Genomic DNA, 24,684 nt, shown 5'->3' with positions numbered 1-24,684 from the left:
CTCCCTAGAACTGGTAGAACTGACAAGCCTGTTGTGCTTTGATGTAGACAGAAAACACAACCTTCATGGAACCATGTCTTGATTTGACTTGCAAAGACAGTGATTTTGCTTGCGTAAGACTTGGTTACTATGGTTACAGTGATTTGCAGCTCCCTTACGTGACTGCTCATGCACTGCTAAAAAAATCCCTTGAGGTATTTTAGAGACAGTGATGGCTATTTTTGAACTCTGCCTTAAGCTTATTAGAGCCCCCTGCAGCAAAAGAACACAGCATTTGGAGGTCAGCTCAGGCCCTGCACCACCTGAGAAATGCTGGCTTTTACAGCACAATATGAAGGTAAGAACAGGTTCACCGATTGCTCCTCCCTTGTTCCATAAATAACTGTTCCTGCAGTGCTCCTGCCAGGAAGTTAAAATTCTCACAAGTTCGCTGAATATGTGTTAGTGGTTTTTGTGTGTGCTTTGTAAAATGTTTTATTGCATATTCTTGCTGGCTAATGCAAAGGCATTAACCTTCCTTAACTATTGCCTAGATCAACAGTCATAGCTCTCTGACCAGTGAAGATTTCTTGACGTTAGTAGCTCTACTTTGTAGGTCCGTTATTTAAAAGTCTGCACTAGCACTGTGGATGAAACACTACCGCTGGCAAAACGATTGTGGTTAAAACACAACTGCATCATTTACACTTTACTAGTATTTAGTATGGCTTTTTCTGGATGCCAGTAATTTATATGTTAAGAAAATTACCTGTATGACTTTACTTTTATTGTGTGGACACTGTATAATATAGCCATTTAAGGGTCTCAGCTACAGACCTGTGGGGCAGGCTTTGAATCTCCCAATACTTAGATGGAAAACATTTTTTCCTGAGCAGTTCTATTAACCTGTTTTTGATTCATTGTTTTCCTTAAAACATGCTCAACGTTTTGTGCGCCTTTCTTAAGTAAATACACTCAACTAATCTGTCACCCTCTGTAACTTCTTGAATATCAGGACTTGCTCCTCATGCTGTCTTGGCTTGCAAAGGGAAAACGTCCATATATATGCAAACGAATTTTGACAACACTGACAACTTACTCGTAAAGAGGAAGTGTCCCTTGCATTTACCTTTCAATGATTTGATGTGTTCTTAACATGTTTCATTTCCTTTGGCCTGAGAATTGCAAACAGAACAGAAGCTGAGAATTTTCAGGCAGAAGAGATTAAAGTATAACCAAGATGCTATCTTGAACTGTGTTTTCTGTATAATTTGCATCCATTGCATCCATGGCTAGTGTTTGACTTACAGAAGTGCAGATATAAGGCAGCAGACCAAGGTATGATGTTAGGCGGAGAAGACTTTCAATATATGAGAAACAGTAGTTTGAGCCTTTCTCTGTTTGCAGCCAGCACCAGGTATCACAGATTCCCTCCCTCCATTCTACCTGTAAACAGACAGGTTACTGTCACAACACTCAAACATAAACAACTGACAACCACACACCCGAACCACAAATCCTAAAAACTGCAAAATGCAGAAGTTCCAAATCACAAAAGTAATACCACATGTATACATGAATGCAAGTTCAAAATGTGACCAATAAAATGTTAAGTGAAAAAAAAAGAGTTTCTACAGGGGGGCAAGCTCCCTGCACCCACACACACCCACCACTTGTTTTATGTTTGAGAATGTTATTGGCAGATTCACAGGGTCTTACTAAGCTTATGGCCAGTCAGATCCTCTAGAAGCTCGGCCTCATTGACCTGGTACTGGTACTGGTGCAACACTAACAATGTCCGCTATTAATCAGATTTCCCTACGTATTTCTGATGAAAATTTATACAGACTAGCTTTAAAGGTGCCATTAAAGCAACGTGCCTGATATGTAACAGCCTCTTCCAGATGGTGCATGTTGGGTTAGTTACTTCTGAGCCAGCAGCAGTAATAGAGGTGAAATTCTTATCCAGTAAGACATGGTTTCTTAGAGCAGTTACTTAAGATAAGAATATTTCCAAGTTGCAGGCCCCATCTGTAAAATATATTTACTTTGTATGAAATATATTTTTATGACTAAGTTCTTGGTTTATGTCTGAATCTAATTTGAACAAATTGGTTCAGTTAGAAGTTTTCTTTGCATGGCAATATAATCAGTTATAGCTTCTCTCCATCATTGTACAGATGGACACAAGCTACTCAGGAATATTGATGGAATTTAGTCCTGCAGTGCTCCTTGGCTTTTGTGCCCCATGCCCCTTGCGTAAAGTTGTGACATAAACAAAGCCCCTAAGTGTTTTTCTAGTTACACTGTCTGTTATGAATAGTATGGGGAATGATTTCAGTCTGCACCAAAGCACATCCTTGCAGGGCTGTCTCCCCATCAGCTGTCTTCTTTAGAACTGCTGCGCTGGATGATACCTTCGCATCTACAAATTGGTTACTCTTAAATACTATGGCAAAGCGCTGCACTATACGTAGAGTTTCCTGATCCACAGACACAGTTATCAGAGGTGTGGTGTGATCCCTTGGGACAGGCATGCAGGCAGACTGGGGACTCTTTCCTAGTAGTTTCCTGCAGGGGAGTGGCTTTACAAAATCAGTTAAAGGTATGAGTACACAACACGATGTTGGAACTTTATGTCAGGGTAGGTCTGTGCAGAGGAAACAACTCTTCCTCCATCCCCCTGCCTTGTGTGCTGTAGTTATCTAAAACTTTTAATAGGGTCAGAAGTGGACTGAGTTCTGTATTAGGGGACGTAATGACTGAGTAATGCAGTGGCTAACAGTGGAAGTAGAGGGACTCTTAGGAAGAGGCTTGGCAGAGAGATGACCTGTATGCGAGGGACAGACTCCCATCTTAGCACAGAAGGGACAGCCATACTTTGTGCTAGGTTGCAAAGGTGTACCACATTGATCGTACCCTTAAAGTAAGCTGAAAGGATGGAGGGTGCCACAGAGGCAGTAGACGGAAAGTAAAACAGTGGACTATGGCAAAGCAACAAGTAAGGATGATTTGGGAATAGATGTGTAGTGTTACTGTGCAGTGTGAGGAGTCATAGGAATATGGTGGAGTTGCAAGTTGTCAATCAGGAGGAAAGGGTGCATATTGCTGGTGTCACATGAAGATGGGCCAGAGATAAGATATGTGGGATATGGAGATGCCCAGGTATAAGTTGCTCGGGTGTGATAGGGACAGGAGAGATGGATACGAGTCATGGAGCTGCTCAGGTATAAGTCGTTCTGGAATAACAGAGAAGGGAGAGATGGGTGTGTGACATGGAAGTGCCCAGGTATTAGCTGCTCAGGTGTGACAGAGAAGGGAGAGAGATGGGTGTGTGACAAGGAGGTGCCCAGGTATAAGTTGTTCAGGTGTGACAGAGAAGGGAGAGAGATGGGTGTGTGACATGGAAGTGCCCAGGTATAAGTTGTTCAGGTGTGACAGAGAAGGGAGAGAGATGGGTGTGGAATAACAGTCAGACTCAGAACTGTAGTCTGTTAGAGCCTACAGAATGGAACTGCTGTGGCTGACAGCCTCTCTCTCTCTATGAGCCCTGCACCTTATGGCAGCCTGATTCTTTATGGTCCGTAGTACATGAAATCCCAAGTCTTTTTCAGTGGACTATGAATGATCATTGGAATGAGCTTGTGGATTCCATGACCTTGCCAGTAAAAGTATTTTAAAAGTAAAAAAAAGAACATTTGAGTTGGTAACTGCATGATTCCAGCTTCTCTCTGGAATAACCTTTTTAAGCCCCTAAATTCACTCTTGCTGTCATCACAGATGCCTCTGCCCTAGGGTGGGTGGGAGGTATTTTCAAAGGCATACAGTTCAAAGTGTGTGCAAACAGATGGAGGACATTCTGTTTACAAATGTTTTAGAAATGAGGGCAGTCCTCTTTACTCTGCAGATATTTCAGAGTTGCCTTCACCTTGATTCTGTTGCCTTTCACATGAGCAGCTCACTACAACCCCTTTTGTCAGGAGACCATGAGAGTTTGAGGAAAGGCTACATCAAACTGACCTGCTAGCAGTATCCCAAAGAATGGATAGGCTCAATCGATGACTTCTGATGCTGTGAGTGTGGTCTCTGTCAGTAGGGTGGGACCTGTTTTGTCGTGGTGCGAAGCCCTGCTGCAGTCTGCTTGTGTCCTCAACAAACATCTATTGCAACTATTTCTTGTCTATTTTTCTTTCCTTGAGAAAGTATCTCTGTGACGCATCTATTCAGATTTGGCTTTTAGGGCTACTTTACATTTAGCCTTATTGCCAAATTTTAACAAAAGGCCAGAATGTGCAAAGAATACCCACTGCTTCCTTTTAGCTTCAAGTATGACTTCCATTGCCGTAGCGTGTCTGCTTGATGCCCTAGGCCTGTCAGAACCCTCCTATTATACCCATCTGGCAAGTCTCATCTAGACCTTCACTCCATATAGTTAACGGCTTTCTTACTGGAGTTCCATTGATGGTCAAGAGCCCTTCCTATGTGGAAAGAGTGGTTTATGTCATGACTTCTCTCATTACTAGGAAGGCTTGCAAAGGAAAATTTAGTTGTTTTTCACTTTGGTCCACAGCCAAGGGAAAGCACCCATTACTGTCCATTTTCCTGGCATCCTAAACTATTAATCACAACTTTTTATCTCAAGTGTAAGTTATTCTTCTGTTAAAGTTAAAACCAATGACAAATTAGTCCAAAGACTAAAAAACTGAAAAAAGAAAATAAAATACTTTTCACAACCAAACTGATAACAGGAATCCTGTTTATTGCACAAAACTAACACCACTAAGCGCTTTAGCCTGTATAACATATAGGCTTCTTCTGTTAAAGTTGGCAATCATATCCTTTTCCATCAGGGTGTATATCCTTTCTCTTTAGCTTTTCTGAAAGTCTGTAAAACCTGCATTGAGTACCTTTTGTTCTGCATCCTCCTTTTGAAAACTCTGTTTCTCCATTGGATCTATGCTTTATACTGTAAAAGTTGGCACTTCCATCATTTGATCTTACAGTTTTCATGGAGTTCCAGAAATAAATCTTGGCAAACCCTCTTTCTGTTGGCTATCATGTCAGAGAGAAGGATTTCAAAAGTACTGATGTGCATTGATGGTGACAGTTTGTCAGTCTATGGATAAAATGTAGGACTGCTTTTCTGTTATTCATGGCTTTATGGCTCTGAGTACTTCACTTTCCATCATGTTTTTGAGGTTTCCTGCAGATAGTGGATTTTTGAAGTTACTGCAATTTAATTTGTTTCCTGAAAGTTGTGGCTGCTGTGATATCTCAAGCATTCTTCACCTGTTGCTGCCCATTTCAGTTGTGGTTTGCTACACTGTATCTTTTAAAATTAGTGCAGTCTTGGTATCTTAGGTGGCCCAGTGCTTGAGCCCTGGCAATGCTCTTTTTCGTGACTTCATCTCGTCTTTGAGGGAAGTTCCTTAGTTATTTTGTAGTTCCATCACAGGGCATAGAGCTTTACTGATGCTGAATTGCAAGCCTGAGCCTTTTTGGTGTGTTTCTCTGAGTTATGGATTTCCAGTCTGAACCTTTTTTGATGCTTTCCTGAGATACCGGACTTTCAGACCTGCCATTTTGTTATCCAAGAAAGGCAGAAAGCATTGAATTTTGATCCTTATGTGGATTTGGCAATTTATTAGATCTTCAGGGCCCCGAATTTGGCAATTTATTGGATCTTCTGGGCCCTGGAGCATTTTGAATGCCAATTTCATTCAGACTAGCACATGGCTTTGATATACATCATAGCTATCCTTTCAGTTTGTATTTACTTCTATTGTACTGTCCACATTAAATATTGATATTAATGCACTCAACTGCTTTCATTTAAATGACAATGCATTTTAATTTAAAATATGTTCTTTTTTACATTTTATATTAAATTTGCATCACTTTAATGTATGTCCAGTGCTTAGGAAAAAAGTGCTGTTAATAAACTGAAGCTGAAGTTGGAAACTTTAGGTTTTTATTAATAATCCTACTTACCTGGTATTTCAGGAAGACAGTCTATGAGGTCAAATCCTTCATTTATGCCTAAGGCAGCAAGAGATGCATATTTTAAACAAATGATTAATCTACCCGTCTTTATTTTTTCTTACAAATTAATCAAACTGTTTCCTTTCTTGATGTTTTTATTTCTACTGATGTCACCAGCAGGAGCATAGTCTCTAACATTTTCAGAAAGGAAACCTACCGTAACAACTTTTTAGATTTTACCAGCCAACACCCCTTCTACTTGAAAAGGAACGTGCTAAGGGGTCAATTCATTAGACTCTCCAGACTGGTTAGCGTGGATACTACTTTTTATGCTGAGATGGACTTTTAGTGTAATCTGTTTTTGCAAAAACATTACCCTAAGGATCTTTGTATAGCATGGCTCAGGAAGTGGCTAGAGACAGACACAGTAAATTTCAGCCCCTTCTTCACTGTGGTTTTACACCTAAACAAAACAATACTGCTGCTTTTCCAGACAGGACATTGAGTTTCCCCGATACCTATTTGCAGGGATATGAAATGTATCAGGGATGTCATCTCTCACAACTGGAACATTGTTACTAGTTCACAGAATTTGTCTAACTTGTTAGGGCATTCTCCATTGTTTGCATATAAAAAGACTAAAACAATTAGAAATTCACTTGAGAACAGAGACTCAGCACTGGTGTTAAATTCTGTTAGAAACATTACTGACCCACCTGGCATGTTCGAGTGTGGCAAATGTGTTTGTTGCAAGTTTATTTTCAAAGGGAACTGCTACACTTTTGTACAGAATGACTATAAAGTTATATTTGCCCATCATTTTGACTGTTCATCCACTAATTTGGTTTATGCTGCAGTTTGTAATTCTTGTCATTATTTCTACTGTTGTAGGCTACACACTCGAGTGTGATAGCCATTTCTGTGCATTTAACTGTTTTTATTATTGTATCTCCTTTATTTTCTGAAAAAAAACTACTTGTTTTCCTGCCTTTCTAAGCTAGTATAGTCCAGTTTTCAGGTTAGTGCTGAATTCAGGGCTGTGTTACACGTTTCTGTGTTTGCCCATACCTTACTTGGATAGAAGGAAGTTTCTCTGTTCACTGTGAGAGTGGGAGCTTTGAGCAGCCTATCTTTCCCTGTTGGAGTGGTTTCAGCCCAGAAATTAGTAGTTTATTGGCCATTTTTGGGCTAATTTCTATCTCTTTCATTTCCCTGCTATAAAACCCGCATTTGTGCGGTTTTGCACGCCGGACAGTGCCGGTTAGCTAGGGTATAACCATTCCCAGCTCCACAAAGTCTACTCCTCAATTTTTCCCTTGGAACTAGACAAACTTTTAACTTAAGCACTCAAACCATTCACTTCTCATCCCGGCACTTGCTCAAAACTTATAGCAAGCACTAGTAAACCTTAACACTAGACTCCCCCTCATACTGTAGAGAAGGACAAGGTTCTCTATTCGACCTTACCAGTCAATCAGTGAAACAGTTCACTGTACCTATCCAGGCATGTCCAAAGGGCAGTTTCAGGTGTACTCTTTGGTCCAACTGGTGAATCTGGGTATTTTGAGCCAATGTTACAATTGCCTCTTGTACACAGATAACCCTTTCCTCCTTCCACCAAACACTAATACATGCGAGAAATGCAATTATACACCCAAACTGGAGGCTAAGTTCTCTCAACCCAAGACTAGACCAGGCAGTCAAGAGGAGAAGGGAATTACTTGCATCACACCACCAATCTCACATAGAATAAGTAACAAAGTGCCACAGCTCCAAAGGCAAACCAAAACTTTAATCTATGAGCGCTTTCGTTCACTCAAATCAAATGAACTTCTTCGACAAATTCAAACGGTAAAACCCCTCCTTATATAACCAAGAAATCACATGAAATGCATTACATCACAAGTTTAAAACTGATTGTTAAAAGGCATATACATATTTATAAAGATATTTACATATACTTTAAAAGAATTTTTAAGCACAAAGTGGAGAATTATTAATATGTAAAAAACAATCAAAAAGGTGCATCCATACAAACCTATAAGTACATAAAATATGTTATAAGAACATTCTATACTGAATTTCATAAATTCATTCAGCATAATAAACTTTTAAGCTTGAGTAAACACATAACAGAACACTGCTCATTAAGGCCTGGATAACTATGCGCATTTAAGGTAAGCTGCCACCATAACTCTTGTCTTTCGAGTAAAAGGGATGTATGCCGACCTCTAGGGCCCTCCATCACCTGGTTGATCACCTTAAATTTAAAGTGGTGTCCAGGGTTGTCCTTAATGTGGTTGGCCTAAATATATATATATATATATATATATATATATATATATATATATATATATATATGCCTTTTAACAATCAGTTTTAAACTTGTGATGTAATGCATTTTATTGGTCATGTGATTTCTTGGTTATATAAAGAGGGCTTTTCCTGTTTGAATTTGTCTGAAGAAGTTCATTTGATTTGAGTGAACGAAAGCGCTCACAGATTAAAGTTTTGGTTTGCCTTTGGAGCTCTGTGGCCCTTTGTTACTTATTTTATTAGTGCTTTATTTGTTGTTTATTTTGCTGACCAGTCTCACATAGACCTATGAAACCAGCACCGGCAAAAAACACACATAAATACACGAAAACGTACTCGGAGGCTCTAAATAAAAATCTGCGAAAGCAACAGAGACCTCCAAAGCAGACATCCGAGCAACCTCCACCCCCCCAACACAAACCATGAAACACATAATTCACAAAACCAGTGTGCCACACAATCACAGCCCTTAAGGCAAAATAACATACCCAACACACTAGTAATAGGTGACTCTGTAGTCAGGCACACTGACGTCCCACTCACTAGGCTGAACAAGGAGAAGGTTACTGTTAGCTGCCAGTCGGGTGCCAGGATCCGCCACATAACACAAGCACTCAGATCACTCCAGAACAAGTACAAATATGACTCTGTCATTGTCCATGTTGGTGTGAATGACCTGAGTCGTACCTTCCTGGACTACATGAAAAGAGACATGGAGGAGCTCTCTGATCACGTAGCCCAGGCTGGTATGACCCTGACCCTGAGTAGCATCCTGCCCTCACCAAGAATGATACCACGGTATAGAGAAAAAATTATCAATTTCAACAGTTGGCTAAGCTTCTGGTGTCATTCAAAGGGGATCCAGTGTCTGTCAGCCTGGGAAGACATGCTCGACAAGCCACGCTGCTTCGCTAGAGACGGCTTGCACCTGTCACCCTTAGGCTTTCGAATACTGGCCAAGGCTCTTGCCACCCCTATAGTGCCTTTTTTAGGCAAGGCTGAAAAGACAAACCCACCACTGTAAATAGCACAAGTAACAAAAAACTGAGGGTAATGCTACTTAGTGCCAGAAGTCTAAACCTCACAATGCATGCACTCGAAGCACTCCTCGGTATGGAGAAAATCGATATATGTGCAGCAGCAGAAACCTGGTTTAAGGCTCAAGAGAGCACCCCAGCACTACCAGGCTATATCTCATACCATACATTTTGGCCACAAAACTCAGGCTGAAATACAAAAGGCAGGGGAGTATCCATATTCATCAAGGATACCCACACCTCCAGGTTAGTGGCACAGCACGATGCTTCAGAGATCATCCACATGTAACTAACAATGGGCAAAACTGCTTTTCAAATTATAGCTTGCTACAGATCACCCACCGTGTCCCAGGACCCCCACTCTGCATTCCTGGAAACACTGGGAAACATAAAGGTCCTACCAAACACCCTGATATTGGGTGATTTCAATTACCCAAACATTAACTGGGAGAACTACTCAAGTACAAACTCCCTTGCCCAATATTTCCTAGAATTTATAAACTCAAAACACCCTGGATCAACTGGTCAACACTCCCACCAGAGGTGACAACATATTGGACCTGGTCATCACCAACATGGGCGACCTGTGTACCACACCGGTACACAGTTCAACCCCTCACTGGTTAGATCTGACCATAAACTAATCACTCTGGATATCCACATTCCGCCACCACCCCCGGTCAAAGAAACCACCATGAAAAACTTTTCAAAAGCAAATTTCACGTTACTTAAGACCGAGGTGGGAAGTTTTAAAACCTCCATGCTAAAGGATAACGCTGTCCAAGCTGCAAAATCCTTTACTATGCACTCTACTGGTACCTACAACAATGCATGGATTCTGCTATCCCAAACAAAACCAAGACTCACTCCTCCAAGAAAAGGAAACCAGTCTGGTGGACCCCTGCCATAAACAAGCTATACAATAGAAGGAAGAAACTAGTACAGAAAAGAGTAAAATCCCAAGAAAGGAAGACATCCTTGATCAGTATCAGCAAGAAACTACGTTCCCTCATAAAATCATCCAAAGCTAGCTTTGAAAGAAAAATTGCCATGGACTCCAAAGATAACCGCAAGGCATTCTTTAGCTATGTCAGGAAACTAAGTGGCAATTCTCAGATCTGCTCGGAGTTAGTGCAGAATGGCACAAACTACACTGAACTGACAGATATAGCCAACATCCTGGCAGACAGGTTCAGTGCAAAATTCACCCCCCCTCTCACCCCCAAAAGGACCCATAACTATACCAGGAGAATGTAGTGCCCTTGAAATCACAGACACTCTGGTTAAAACAGTCCTCTCCAAAGCCAAAAACACAGCATCAATGGGACTGGACGGTGTCCCAGGCTGCATCCTACACAGCTCAAAGATGAACTAATCCCTCACCTAAACACATTGTTTAAACTCAGCCTCTCCACAGGCTATGTGCCCACAGAGTGGCACACAACAACAGTTATTCCGCTCCACAAAGGTGGAGCCACAACTGACCCCAGGAACTATCGCCCTATAAGCCTGACTAGCTTGGTTTGCAAAGCTATGGAGCGCATCATCATGGATCTCATTAACAGAGACATTGGAAACCTCTAAACACTGGACCCTACCCAGTTTGGCTTTGTTAAAGGCAGATCATGCCTCCTAAACCTGGTGGACTTCTTTGAGACAGTTACCAAGGCTATAGATGAGGGAAAGGTGGTCCACACAGCCTACCTCGCAAAAGCCTTCGACACCATTCCCCACTCGGGTATTATGGACAAGCTCACCAGCCTGAACATAAACCCCTATGTCACGAGATGGGTTGCCAACTGGCTCACAGACAGAACCCACATGGTAAGAGTTGCGGGAGCTAGGTCTGACTCTAAACCGGTTACAAGTGGCGTTCCCCTGGGCTCAGTCCTATGACCACTCCTGTTTGGCATATACTTGTCAGAGGTACAGGCAAGCACAGGAGGACTATGGCTGACCAAGTTTGCAGACGACTGCAAACTAGGGGCTATAATTGACTCTCCGACTGACACAGACACCCTCCAAAAGGGTCTCACTGAGACAGATACCTGGTGTCAAAACCATGGCCTCAAGTTAAATGCCAAAAAGTGCATAGTCATCCCCTTTGGAAAAAACAAAGTACCCACAAACTACCACATAGGTGGTAGCCCCCTAAATACGGAAGACGTAATAAGGGGTCTGGGGACCCAAGTAGATAGTAACCTCTCCTTTGATAATCACATTGCCAAAGTGGTTAGAAAATCCTTCTATGTGGCCCACCTAATCACAAAAGGGTTTGCATCCAGATCAAAGAGGTTATTGGGCCCCTCTATGCATCACTCATCAGACCCATCATAGAGTACAATGCCCTTTTTGGGATGTACCTTACAAGACACCTGCAACAACTGGAAAGACCACAGAAGTACCTCACCAAGAGGATCGCTGGCCTCAAGCAGATGCCCTATGCAGCTCGATTGAAGAAACTCCAGCTGTACTCTGTTGCATACCGCCTACTCAGAGGTGATCTCTGCCTGACATACAAGGCCATGTCCAACCCAGAATTGATGGACATGCTCCACCTAAAGAAAACCATATCCCCTCGAGCCACATGCTCCAGGGATCTAAGCCTCACCACAACAATAAATAGGACATGCTGGAGGGATAGATTCCTGTCCCAGAGACTTCCCATGCTCTGGAACAAGATTCCAATCTACATTAGGCAGAGCTCCTCGCTAACCCCCTTCAAGAGAAACCTTGATGAGTGGATGGGAAACAGAAAGTTTACCCCAGGGATCATTTCACTGGCTCTGCTGGACAGAGGCACAGGGAACTAATCTAAGGGGGGTGGCAAAAGCCAGCACATTCCGGCTAGGCTTATAAATGCCTTTGGGCAGATAGCCTAGTACCTACCTATGAACCTATGTGGGAAAGACTTGCAAACTGTCAGACAGAATAAAAGAACATTGTGGGGCTATCAGAAGTTCTGACTCTCTCAATGCACTAGCTAGGCATTTGCTAACTTGTACTAATTTTGAAAAATTTCTACTTTTAGTATTAGAGCAAGTAGAACTGTTTTTGGTGACTATGCTACTCTTCTGGAGGTTAGGGAACTCAAATGGCAACTTCTGCTGGGAGCGGATTCAGCTCCTGGCTTGAACAATATCAATTTAAAATGTGCTTTGAAATGGCTTATCTGGGTTCACATGACAGACTTGCTTTTCACTAGTTTGCTGTATATTGTGCATGATTTTTCAGGTCACTTCATTACCATATAATCGTATGTGCATATTTAAAGAAGGATAGGGTTATTTCATTGGCTGTTACTGTTTTACTGCTTTATTGCCATATGACATGTAGTATATATTTACTGATTTTCTTTGTACCTTCTTATTTCTGAAGAAGTTCCTACATATTAAAAGAATGAAAGATGGCTCAGTTACTGGTTCTGGTGGTGTTTTTTCATACAGCTGTAAAAGTTTTTTTGCCACATGTGAATATTTGTTATGTTGCTTGTTTGAGCACAGTTAACATGTTATTGTGACAAAACAAACTGTGCATGAAAAGACCTTCAGCATATTTTTCTTTCTCAAAAAATAAATAATTATTGGATTTTAAGGTTTCCGCATTGGCTTTCTCCAGTTTATTCTAACCAGGCAGTATGCGCTACTGGACATCAGGGCATTTATGAATCTGAATCCCTTTGTTTATTACACAAACCCAATTGAGAAGCTTTGCATAGCTCACAAACTAAGAATTCCACTCCATAACTATTTTCTTTTAAAAACCTATTCCTTTTTTATCATTTGTTATACCACAGATAATTCTGTCTTTGAATAGTCAATCATGCAAATCTCCAAATTCACAGATGTTGGTTGTATTCTTCTGGTCATTAACATAACGTCTTCTCTGTAGGACCTTGTGCTCTTGTTCTTCTGGTCATTAACATAACGTCTTCTCTGTAGGACCTTGTGCTCTTGTTCTTCTGGTCATTAACATAACGTGCTCTCTGTAGGACCTTGTACTCTTGTTCTTCTGGTCATTAACATAACGTCTTCTCTGTAGGACCTTGTGCTCTTGTTCTTCTGGTCATTAACATAACACGTTCTCTGTAGGACCTTATGCTCTTGTTCTTCTGGTCATTAACATAACGCGTTCTCTGTAGGACCTTGTGCTCTTGTTGTTCTGGTCATTAACATAACGCGTTCTCTGTAGGACCTTGTGCTCTTGTTCTTCTGGTCATTAAAATAACGCGTTCTCTGTAGGACCTTGTGCTCTTGTTCTTCTGGTCATTAACATAACGCTTTCTCTGTAGGACCTTGTGCTCTTGTTCTTCTGGTCATTAACATAACGTTCTCTGTAGGACCTTGTGCTCTTGTTCTTCTGGTCATTAACATAACGCGTTCTCTGTAGGACCTTGTGCTCTTGTTCTTCTGGTCATTAACATAACGCGTTCTCTGTAGGACCTTGTGCTCTTGTTCTTCTGGTCATTAACATAACGCGTTCTCTGTAGGACCTTGTGCTCTTGTTCTTCTGGTCATTAACATAATATGTTCTCTGTAGGACCTTGCGCTCTTGTAAAGAAGAAAGGACAAGTAAATTGCTGGTCCTTTCTGGGCTTATAATAATTCAGGAACTTCTAAGTACTGCTGTTTTTGTCTTTTTCATTTTCAAGATAAAGAATTAAGTATATATAAGACTTCTTCCCTAGTATTTTGTTGGAAATTAGCTCCCAGTAACTGTTCAGGCTTCTCAATGTGTCTGGATTTCAGTTTTCTCCAGATGTCCATGGAACAAAAGAATTACTGTTGACTGCATCTGCAGCATTTTTTTCCTGCTGAGAATTGTACTTATTTACGTCTAAACACAGTAGTACTTCTTCACTTATCTTGTGTCTGAATATTGAGTAAGTAAAACAGAAACAAGTCTTGATATGGGTACATTCAGAGTGAGTGTTCTCTGAAAGAGCTGTGTTCCACATGATTTGAAAATTACTGTAGTTAGCGCATTAATACATTAATATTACAATTGTAAATGTCTAACTACCCCCTCCCGAATAACACTTAAGGTATAGAGTCAGTTGATCTTTTAACTACAGTGAAGTAAGTACAACAGCTTTTTCATCCCCTTTCACATATGCAGACTGTCCCTTTACAATAACCTACTTCTGATAGTTTGTAACAGTCACGGACTTTGATCACAGGGCTGAATGAGTTAGTTCTACTCTCTGTCTCTCTATCACTCACACACACTTTTGAAATTATTAACTGAGACAGAAGTGAACAGTAACACAAAAATACAACCAAGAAAGTATTCCAAGCCTGAATCATAATCACATTATAACTTTTTTTTTTCACTCATTAGTTCTTCCAGTTTTTCCTTAAATCGATTTCTGTCAGTGGCATTCCTTTTATTTTTTTGATCAGTTGAATTTAACAGCATTGCAGCTGTTCCCATTCACCCATCTTTATCATTCATTGTTCTCCAGTATTATAGCTGTTGTTCATAATATCTCTGCCAGTGCATTTTTCAAATATACATAATAAAGATATATTTGTTCGGGGCTTGGTATAATAATGTATCTGATATTGTTAATCCTTGTTCATTCCTTACGTTTGGGTATCAGTTCCGAGCTCGGAACCGAGCCGGCCATTTTCCAAGTTCACGTCAGCTTCAAACTCTCGAGCTAAACTCTTACCCACAATTCCCCTCTCCCTGTTACCTCAGATTTTGTTTGCCGCGTTGCCATCCGGTCGTGTCAAGCTACTTCTCTTGAGCTAAGTACAGTCAATTGTTGTTTAATTGCTTTACAAATTACTTTTCTGTCAGAAAAGTTGATATTTTACTGTCTCTTGCCCTATCGCAGCTAGCGTTCATAATTTCCTCAGGTTTTTTTCTGTCCTTTACTTACCCTTTTTACTGCGAGGTAATTTTTCTTTACCAACACTGGTAATCCCTTTCCTTTTCTCTTTCATACCTTCAGGTACTCTCTTGTACCATTGTTGGTACTTTTCTATTTGTTAATATGGCAGATAAAAAGGGTAGTCCGGGGTTTAAGCAGTATTCTGATTGTGGACACAAACTGCCTACTTCTGATGCACACTCTTTATGTGTTTATTGTTTGGGAGCTTTGCATTTATCTGTTGAACCACCTTGTACTATATGTGAAAATTTTTCTAATAGAACTTTGTTAGAAAGGAAAAATAAGCTGATACTGAAGGGACTTCTAAAATTTCCATTTTCAGAGGCTATTTCTGGGCCAGAGGTCTCAACCCCTCCTAAAGCCCATAAGAAAATGGATGTTTCTACTAAGGCTAAATCCTTGCCTTCGTCCCCAGCTGGGGACTCTCACCAACCAAAATCTAAAAAGGCTAAAATTTCAGCTCCGGAGCTCTCTGTCAGCCCTAGTGCTTTCGGTGCCCAGACCTTCGGCACCGAGGCCTTTGGTTCCATTAGTGATTTTGGCTCCGTCCTCTCCTGCTGCCTTCTACATATCGGCACCAAGGGGCCCCTCGGTTCAGACCTTTACCACTGTATCAGCACCGACTGTTCAGTCAGTGCAGACCTTGGCCGCGTTGGCTCAGAGATCTTCCTCAGAACCGAGGCCTTTATTACTGACTCCAGTTTTGTCGGTTCCAGTTTCGGCACCGACAACCACTTCGGCACCGATCCCTGTGTCGGTGCAGACAATGACATCTGCACCAATGACTTCTTCGGTGCAGACTACAGTAGTTCAGTCTTTCTCAGCACCATTGTCCTCTGTGCGATCAGATGAGATGGGCACTGAGTCTGCCTCTTTTGTGGACAGGCCTGTTTCTCCCTCAGTCTTTGTGAGGTCCACTAGAAGTCTTTCTGAACATGATGTGTTGCGTTTTGTGGACCAGACATTCTTGACCAGAGGTATTCCACCCCCCCAGGAGCTATCCTTCCTTGGGAGGTGATCACCCATCTCCAAAGACACCTTCTTATTCTCCTCCTTCATTGCCTTTGAAGTCCATGGATATAGTACAGTCTTCCCCTTCTGCAGTTCCCTTTTTGGATCTCACTAAGGAACCTCAGTTGCCTTCGTGGCAGAAAAGTTTTGCTACAACCCAGGATGTCAGCTGTGATATGCATAGCTTGCTGCTCCACAGCCATCCAGGGACTCCAAGTCGGCAGGCTGAGCCACTTAGGGGAGGAGTGCCCTCTGACCTTGACATACACTCCTCTCCGGGTGGACCAGCTTTCCAACTGATGGAGAAGGCTTTCGCTGCTTCTGGCGATACCAGACTGTCTATACCTCCGCCCTCCTCTGGTACACTGATATCACAAGCCGCATCTAGTGGACACCGGGTGCAAGCGTCTCAGGACATATTCCCTCAGGAATCCCCTTTTCCATTGTCTTCTCCAGCTTCTCCCGCTGAAGAGGTCCACCGGAAAAGTTTGTGTAAGAGGAAGCACATGGACTCCACAGAGGAGTCTCTCACCGAAGACACAGATTTCGATGAGGACAAGGATCCCCTTGGTCACCCTCTGAGGCATCCTTTGGTGATATCCTTGAAATCCTGAAGCAGAGAAGTGACTGGCAGCCCTCTAATCTGACCCCTGAGGAATCTGTGTTCCTGCAGGCTTTTCGTGCCCGGCCCCCTTCCTCCTGGGTTACTCCACCTGCCGATAAACTTGTCAAGTTCATCGTGCAGCATGCTTGGAAGGCCCCTGATACTGTTAAAGCTATTCTCCGGAGGCCAGATAAGATCTTGTCCCCTCCTGCTTCAGATCCCCATTGGTCCAAAGGTCTTCCTGTAGATGCTTTGGTGGTGGCAGCCGCAACAAAAAAGGATCTGGCAGAAGAAGAAAGCCAGACTGTCCATCCGCCTAATAGAGAGTCCCGGGCCCTGGACAGAATAGGGTATCACACTTTTGCTTCAGCGACCTTTGCTATCCAGCCCTTGAATTATATGGCACATTTTACCAGGCTTCAAAAGGATCTGGTTTCTGAGCTGTCTGAAACCTTGGCTGGTGCAGTGTCTAATGAGGTCCGTGACAAAGTGGCCTCTCAGCTGGCCACCATTGACTTCATATCTAACTCCTCTATGCGATTGATATGTCATGCATCAGAAGGAGCAGCTAGAGCGGCAGGTTCAGCTGCGGTCTTTAGACGACATGCCTGGATGAGCTTGTGTAACTTCGCGGAACCTTTTAAGTCTTTCTTTCTTAATGCTCCCATTGAGCCCTCCTTGTTGTTTGGGCCCAAAGTTAAAAGCACACTGGCCAGATGAGAACAAGACGGTAAGACCCTTTCTGCCATAGGTGTCAGTTATTCTTCCCCTCAACATGCTTTCTCCCGAAACCAAAAGAGTGGGAAGATATGGTTAAAGAAATCTCAGGGTCCTTTCCGTGACACACAGGCAGAGTTCTCCCCCAGAGGCAGAGGGGGAAACTCACAGGGAAGACTCTCCTTTCGAGGCAGAGGGGGACCGCGTAACCAGGGTTCCAGGGATTCTTTCCCTGGTCAATCCTACCAGCGCTCCTGAAGAGCGGCCCAACTCCTTTCCTCTGGAGGTGGTTGGGGGACATTTCTCCTTGTACCCTTCTGCCTGGCTAACCATCACCACCGATTCTTGGGTACAAAGGATCATAACCAGAGGTTATCATATCCCCTTCGATCTATCCCGTCCCTTCAAAAAATCTTCCCAACGTTCCACCCAGTCAAAGGGAAGAAGCAGCACTAGAGATGGAAAAGCTACTAAGAAAAAGAGTCATCCAAATAGTCCCTCCAGACCAGATAGGATCTGGATTCTACTCGAGACTATTTTTGGTGCCAAAGAAAACCGGGGACTGGAGACCAGTTTTGGATCTCAGTGTATTGAACAAGTTTGTGAGAGTACAAAAATTCCAGATGGTCACTATACAGTCTATCCTCCCGCTTTTGGAAAAAGACAATTGGATGTGCTCTATAGATCTTCAAGATGCGTACTACCACATAAAGGTGGACAGGCCATCAAGAAGATTTCTGCGCTTCTGTGCTGGAGCCAGTCACTACCAGTTCAGAGTACTGCCCTTCTGACTCTCTACATCCCCCAGAGTGTTCACAAAGTGCATGGCAGTTGTCACAGCTCACTTGCAACTTCAAGGATTCCAGGTGTTTCCGTACCTAGACGACTGACTCATTTCCATCCCCACCAGACATCTACTGGAAAAAGCCCTGGCATACTCTCTCCACACTGCTCAAAGGCTAGGCATAACCATAAACTGGCAGAAACCCAATCTCACCCCATCTCAGTCGACAGAATTCATAGGGGTTATCTTGGACACAAAAAACTGCAGAGCTGCTATTCCAGAGCACAGAATTTTAAGGATAAAGCAACATCTAATTCCAATCCTTTCAAAGGAAAAATCCACGGCTCACTCGGTTCTACAGCTGTTGGGTTCCATGGCAGCCTCCATCACCATTGTTCTCCTGGCCAGGTTTCACATGAGGCTTCTACAATGGCTACTGCTCACCCAATGGTATCCTTTTCAGCATCCTCTTTCAGCCATGATTCGAGTAACCCACAGGTGCAAACAGGATTTAAAATGGTGGATGTCACACAATCTCTCTCAATGGTCTTGCCCCTTTTCCCCCCAGCAACCCAAGGCCACAGTCACCACTGACGCCTCCCTGATTGGGGGGGGGGGCTATGTCAGGGACAGACAGTCCAAGGCACTTGGTCCCAACCGGAGGCTCATTTGCATATAGATGTTCTAGAGCTGAGGGCGGTGCTTCTGGCATTGCAAGCATTCCATCCCCTGCTGCTGTCTGGGACAATTGCAATTCAATCAGACAACATGGTGGTGGTCTGGTAAATCAACAAGGAAGGTGGAAACAAATCTTACCCCCTTTGTCGAGAGACCATGAGGATATGGCAATGGGCGATGGCTACCAACCGTTTTCTTCTAGCAATGCACATTCCCGGGAGTTCCACCGTGATAGCAGACAGACTCAGCAGGTGCATTCTGCAACCTCACGAGTGGTCCCTGAATCCCTTGATAGTGGTGGAGATCTTCTACCGCTGGGGCCGTCCATGCTGTGACCTCTTTGCATCCCCTGCCAACAAACGCAACAACTACTTCTCCCTGATTCCCCCTCCGGGACAGTCACAGAGGGACGCTCTAGTCCACGATTGGCCCTTGGGTCTTCTCTATGCATTTCTGCCCTTTCCTCTCATTCCCCAGTTTCTGAAGAAAGCCCGGCGGTTGAAGAGCAAGGTAATCCTCATAGCACCATATTGGCCTCGACAGATTTGGTTCCCCTTCCTTTGGCCTCACCTACTAGATCAACCATGGATCCTCCATCTTATCCCGGAGTTGATCTCACACCCACAGAACCCGATTCATACCAACCTGAACAGCCTGAAGCTGATGGCTTGGCTACTCCAATTCCCTTGATTGCCAGACAGAATGATCTTTCTTTACCAGTATGTGATATTCTCATTGCTTCTCATAAGTCTTCCATTAGAATTACTTATCTGAGCAAGTGGAAAAGATTTACCTGTTGGCTGAAAGATAAACAAGTAGACCTCTTTTCAGCACCAGTGTAGATAATACTAGACTATCTGGCCGACCTGTTTCAATCGGGTCTGTCAGCCTCTACCATTAGAGTTCATTTGGCTGCAATTTCTAATTTTCATGAGGGTGTCCAAGATTCCTCTCTTATGTCCCATAAATTGTGCAAGACCTTCATAAAAGGTGGAAATCATCTGAAGCCACCTTTTAGAGAACCTATTCAACCATGGGATTTATCATTAGTTCTACAAGCTCTGACAATGGCACCTTTTGAACCAGCCTCTTCTTGCGACCTCAAGTATTTGTCATGGAAAACCTTGTTTTTGGTCGCTATTACTTCTGTCAGACGTATTTCTGAACTTCAAGCTTTATGTATCAAGAGTCCATACTTGATTTTTCATAGAGATAGAGTGTCTCTGAGAACTAATCCGTCATTTCTGCCTAAAGTGATCTCTGAAATGTCAATTAATCAAGCCATTGAATTGCCTCTTTACTTTCCCAACCATTCAAACAAAGGAGAGTATTGCCTACATACCCTTATATACAGGCAAATCCGTTTTTACCTCAACAGGACTAAACCTTTTCATAAATCTGACCAGTTATTTTTGGCCTTTTCTGGACCTAGATTGGGATTGGCTGTTGCTAAGGTCACATTAGCTAGATGGTTGAAGGACTGTGTGACCTTTATTTATACACAAGGTAATATCTCGTTGCCTACTACCATGAAAGCTCATTCAACAAGGTCGGTGGCAACTTCTGCTGCCTTCCATGCCAGAGCTTCTTTACATGACATCTGTGCAGTTGCAACTTGGGCTACGCCTCATACCTTCATCAATCATTACAAATTGGATTTGGCCTCCAGGGGAAGAGCATCTTTCGGTTCTGTGGTGCTCAGGAATGTCCTTCCATGAGAGCCTCCCAGGAATAGAGGTAGCTGAGGACTCTGTCCCATACGTAAGGAATGAACGAGGATTAACAATATCAGATAAAGAAGTTATGTCTTACCATAACGTTCCATCTGTGTTGTTGATCCTCGTTCAGTCATTACGACCCTCCCTCCTTCCTCCTCCTGTGGTTTCTAGTGGATCTCACCATCCGGTTCTCTTAGGTTATTTGTCCAGAGGTAACCTCTACTTTCTTTAACTTGCAAACTCAATCTGAGGTAACAGGGAGGGGAATTATGGGTAAGAGTTTAGCTCGAGAGTTTGAAGCTGACGCGAGCTTGGAAAATGGCCGGCTCGGTTCCGAGCTCGGAATCGATACCCATACATAATGACTGAACGAGGATCAACAATACAGGTGGAACGTTATGGTAAGACATAACTTCTTTTTACCTAACAAACACAAGGTAAAAGGTTTGATTCTTACCTTGGAAAGGGAAATTGGCTAAGCTTGAAATGTCCCACAGGGGCAGATAGCCTAGTACTTAGCTATAAGGCAGCTTTTCTCCCCGGGCCTCCACTGAAAATGGGTAATTCATGACCAAGTCGGACTTTCCTGGTAAACAAATGCCAAATAAATAAATAAATAACCATACAGTTGTATTACTTGTGCAATCATATGGGATAGAAAAATTATCAAAACAACATCAAATAGTAAAAGGGTCACACAGACAAACCAATTAGTAAGAACTACAAGAAAAACCTAGACAAGCCAGAGTATTTACTGTGTGATACCTTAAACTTCCTGTAATGGAGGCCCATGGGATGTATGTAAATGACTTCTTAAGGACATCAATTATTTGTTATATGGCTTCTGAATGTCTATGACGTTTTACTCCATGACTTTTTCCTTTTTAAGTCTTTATGAATACATTTAGGCCAATCAAGCCAAACCCTGCTAGCTGTGGACATTCATGTTTTGGCCTTCTGATGACCTCATCAGCACAGGATAAGTGGACTGTTTGGCTATACTTCAGAAACCCGGGGTCTTTAAATCCAGCTGATGCCCATAACCATTAAGGTGTCTGCAAAATATCCCAACTAACATCCAAACCAAAGAGGAAAAAGGTCACACAGACAAAAGAATTAGTAAAAACTACAAGAAAAACCTGGCCAAGCAGAGTGTTCACTTAGCTTTAGTTGTTGTAGTCCATCTTTATATGTGGATTTTTTCACAGCTGCTTTCATCCTGGTTGCCATTTTTAGTAGCAGCCCAAGCATATAATTTGTTTGTTTGGCCCTTCTGTCCCAACCAGCTGCATCATGCCAGGTCTTACCAATGATAGAGACAGTAACAAGAGTACTTCATACTTTCTGGAGGTGACAGCTTTTTAGACACATGCCCTTTGTTTCAAAGCCCCGGCTAAACTAGCTGCAGGACACTATGTGCTTAAGACAGGAGTTCACTGTAACATCCAGATCGTTTTTTTTCAGAAATGATTTCTATTAAGACTCCCATTCATGTGGTAAGTGTTTTTACTTTTCGTCATAGAGGGTCCTAGACTAACTGTGATTAAAGAATTTTGTACAGTTAATTTGGCATATGTGTTGATCCATCCCCTCTAAATATGCAGACAGTGCAATATCACCTGTTTAGTTTAGGGCATATTATGCAGAGTACTGGATCCTGGGTATGCAGATTAAATAACAATGGGCCCAGAACAGAGCTGTGTGGTACACTTACATGCAGGTTTTGGGCCCAGAACAGAGCTGTGTGGTACACTTACATGCAGGTTTTGGGCCCAGAACAGAGCTGTGTGGTACACTTACATGCAGGTTTTGGGCCCAGAACAGAGCTGTGTGGTACACTTACATGCAGGTTTTGGGCCCAGAACAGAGCTGTGTGGTACACTTACATGCAGGTTTTGGGCCCAGAACAGTGCTGTGTGGTACACTTACATGCAGGTTTTGAAGCACTGTAAATAAGAGGCCATTAGGCCTGAAACTGACCTAGTCTGGAATGGATGGGCGAGCTGATCCACCAACATTCTTCTTCTTCTTTCAGCTTTTCCTGGTTAGGGGTCGCCACAGCGGATCACCTGTCCACTCATGAATATCTTTAAATAGCCAAATACAGGGCTGTTTCTTTACTGTTTAGATGGTAAGATCACAGGATGGGGAAGTGTGCAGGTGCATTCGGGAAGTACCATGGCCTTATACTGAGTTTCTAAAGTAGAACTTCAGCTGAGCTACTAAAAAACTATTTGTGATGCTACTGTTTATTCAAAGTACTTCACTAAAAAAAAAAAAAAGAGTTGAGAAGTGTCTGTTTTCCATATCTACTTTACTGCATGATTTGGTGCACGTTTTGTCTGATCGTATGTGTTGTCCTTTAATTGCGTTTATTCAGGTACAGCTCACTGTGAATCATGTGACAGTATGACTCCCACCACACTAAAAAGGGACCCGATGTAAATGGTTGATATCCTATTTAAATATTCATGAGTGTAAGCTGGCCAGGCTCCTACTGCAGTGAAGAATTCTGATTTTTAGGATTTATTTAATTTGTTGTTGCTGAGTACATTTTTTCTGCGATATGCATTCTGTTTTATTGCACAGTGTAATCCTTTTATTTTTGTAATTCCACATATGCATTTGACTTGTTTTACAGAAGCTTGACTGAGGATGGACATGTGTATTACATGCCACTTCCTTTACGACAGTGCAGTATTTATTTATTTATTCAGATTGCATTACCATGGGGCAGAACTGCAGCAGGGGAGTATGGCACTCCAAGCAATGCCTTTGTTTAGAGTCCCTCTGCTATCCAACTGCCGTTTTTGTCTTAAGTAACAGCAAATCATGAGGTTGCTACATCTATAAACATGCTTGTTATGAAGCTTCTTTGTTGAGAGGGTATAAAAACATAAATATTCATTAAGACAACAATCTGATAACTACCCCTTCATCATGCCATTCATTCAGTATTGTGCTACAGCATGAATGACTAGAAATTCTTAAAATGTTTCGTTTGTCTTTTCGGCTTTTCCCGGTTAGGGATCGCCACAGCGGAACTCCGGTCCGCTAATGATTGGCAGTCGATTTTTATGGTGCCGAGTTGTAAACCTGTATATTTTAAAATACTCCCCAGGTCCTGTTGGTCCTACTGGGAATGTAATTAGAGTACAGAAGCCTGAATAATGTTTTGAAATTTACTAGCATAATACTAGATCTATTGTTTATGTGAATGTATGTTTGTTTAGTTTGTATTATTATAATTTTTTTAAATTTAGCTCACAATTGATGGATTCAGATATGGATTATGAGAGACCAAACGTTGAAACCATTAAATGTGTGGTAGTTGGGGATAACGCAGTTGGAAAGACACGCCTTATCTGTGCTAGAGCATGCAATGCTACGCTGACACAGTATCAACTGCTTGCTACCCATGTACCAACAGTATGGGCAATCGACCAGTACCGTGTATGCCAAGAGGTGAGTCGCTGCATTTATAGTAGGTCAACTAGTTGAATTATTGAGTGCTGCCTAAGAATTTTATTTGAACTGTTATTTGCAGCTTCCTTTTCCCATGTATGCATATCAAGTTCTTGTAGATTCGTAGATACAAGATATACTGCAGATTTTTTTTTGGGGGGGGGGGGGGTAATGGTTACCAGAAATAATGCAGCTGCCATAATTAAGCAATATATCATGTTTGGGTACTGTATATCTGAACTTTTGTTTTTGTGTTGTTTTGCTAAGGTAACACTGGTAAAAATATGGCTTTGGTGTGCCATCTACTGGTAGAAAATTGCTGGCATAGTTGACACAAGTTTCTTTTGCTTTATTAAATGGTGATTATTTAGCTATAGTGTAGTGGTGCTGTCTTGTCAAGCAAAAATAAACAAAACTGTTAAAAAAAAATCCTCCACAACTCACCTGTTTCCTGGCCTGTTTCACACAATGTACCTATTTATGGTAACAGAACC

At 42.3% G+C, this 24,684-nt stretch overlaps 1 protein-coding gene across 7 annotated transcripts in view; it reads left to right on the top strand.

Annotated features, from left to right (window-relative positions):
- Window positions 1-24,684, top strand: part of RHOBTB2 (Rho related BTB domain containing 2) — a 323,120-nt gene that overhangs the window by 192,820 nt on the left and 105,616 nt on the right. For 5 of the 7 annotated variants that reach the window (XM_044082960.1, XM_044082959.1, XM_044082961.1 and 2 more), the window contains one exon: window positions 23,989-24,190. The exons of 1 other annotated variant lie outside the window; for it this stretch is intronic. In XM_044082960.1, the coding sequence (XP_043938895.1) occupies window positions 23,989-24,190 (202 nt within the window). Of the gene's footprint in view, window positions 1-202; window positions 338-23,988; window positions 24,191-24,684 lie in introns of those variants that run through there. One more of the 7 variants, XM_044082962.1, reaches the window with a different exon arrangement.

Source organism: Protopterus annectens, chromosome 9.part0 (assembly GCF_019279795.1).
Source record: "Protopterus annectens isolate FY-2018-M chromosome 9.part0, PAN1.0, whole genome shotgun sequence".
Taxonomy (NCBI): domain Eukaryota; kingdom Metazoa; phylum Chordata; order Ceratodontiformes; family Protopteridae; genus Protopterus; species Protopterus annectens.
The sequence above is the reverse complement of the archived record's forward strand: the minus strand, read 5'-3'. Positions and strand labels throughout refer to the sequence as shown.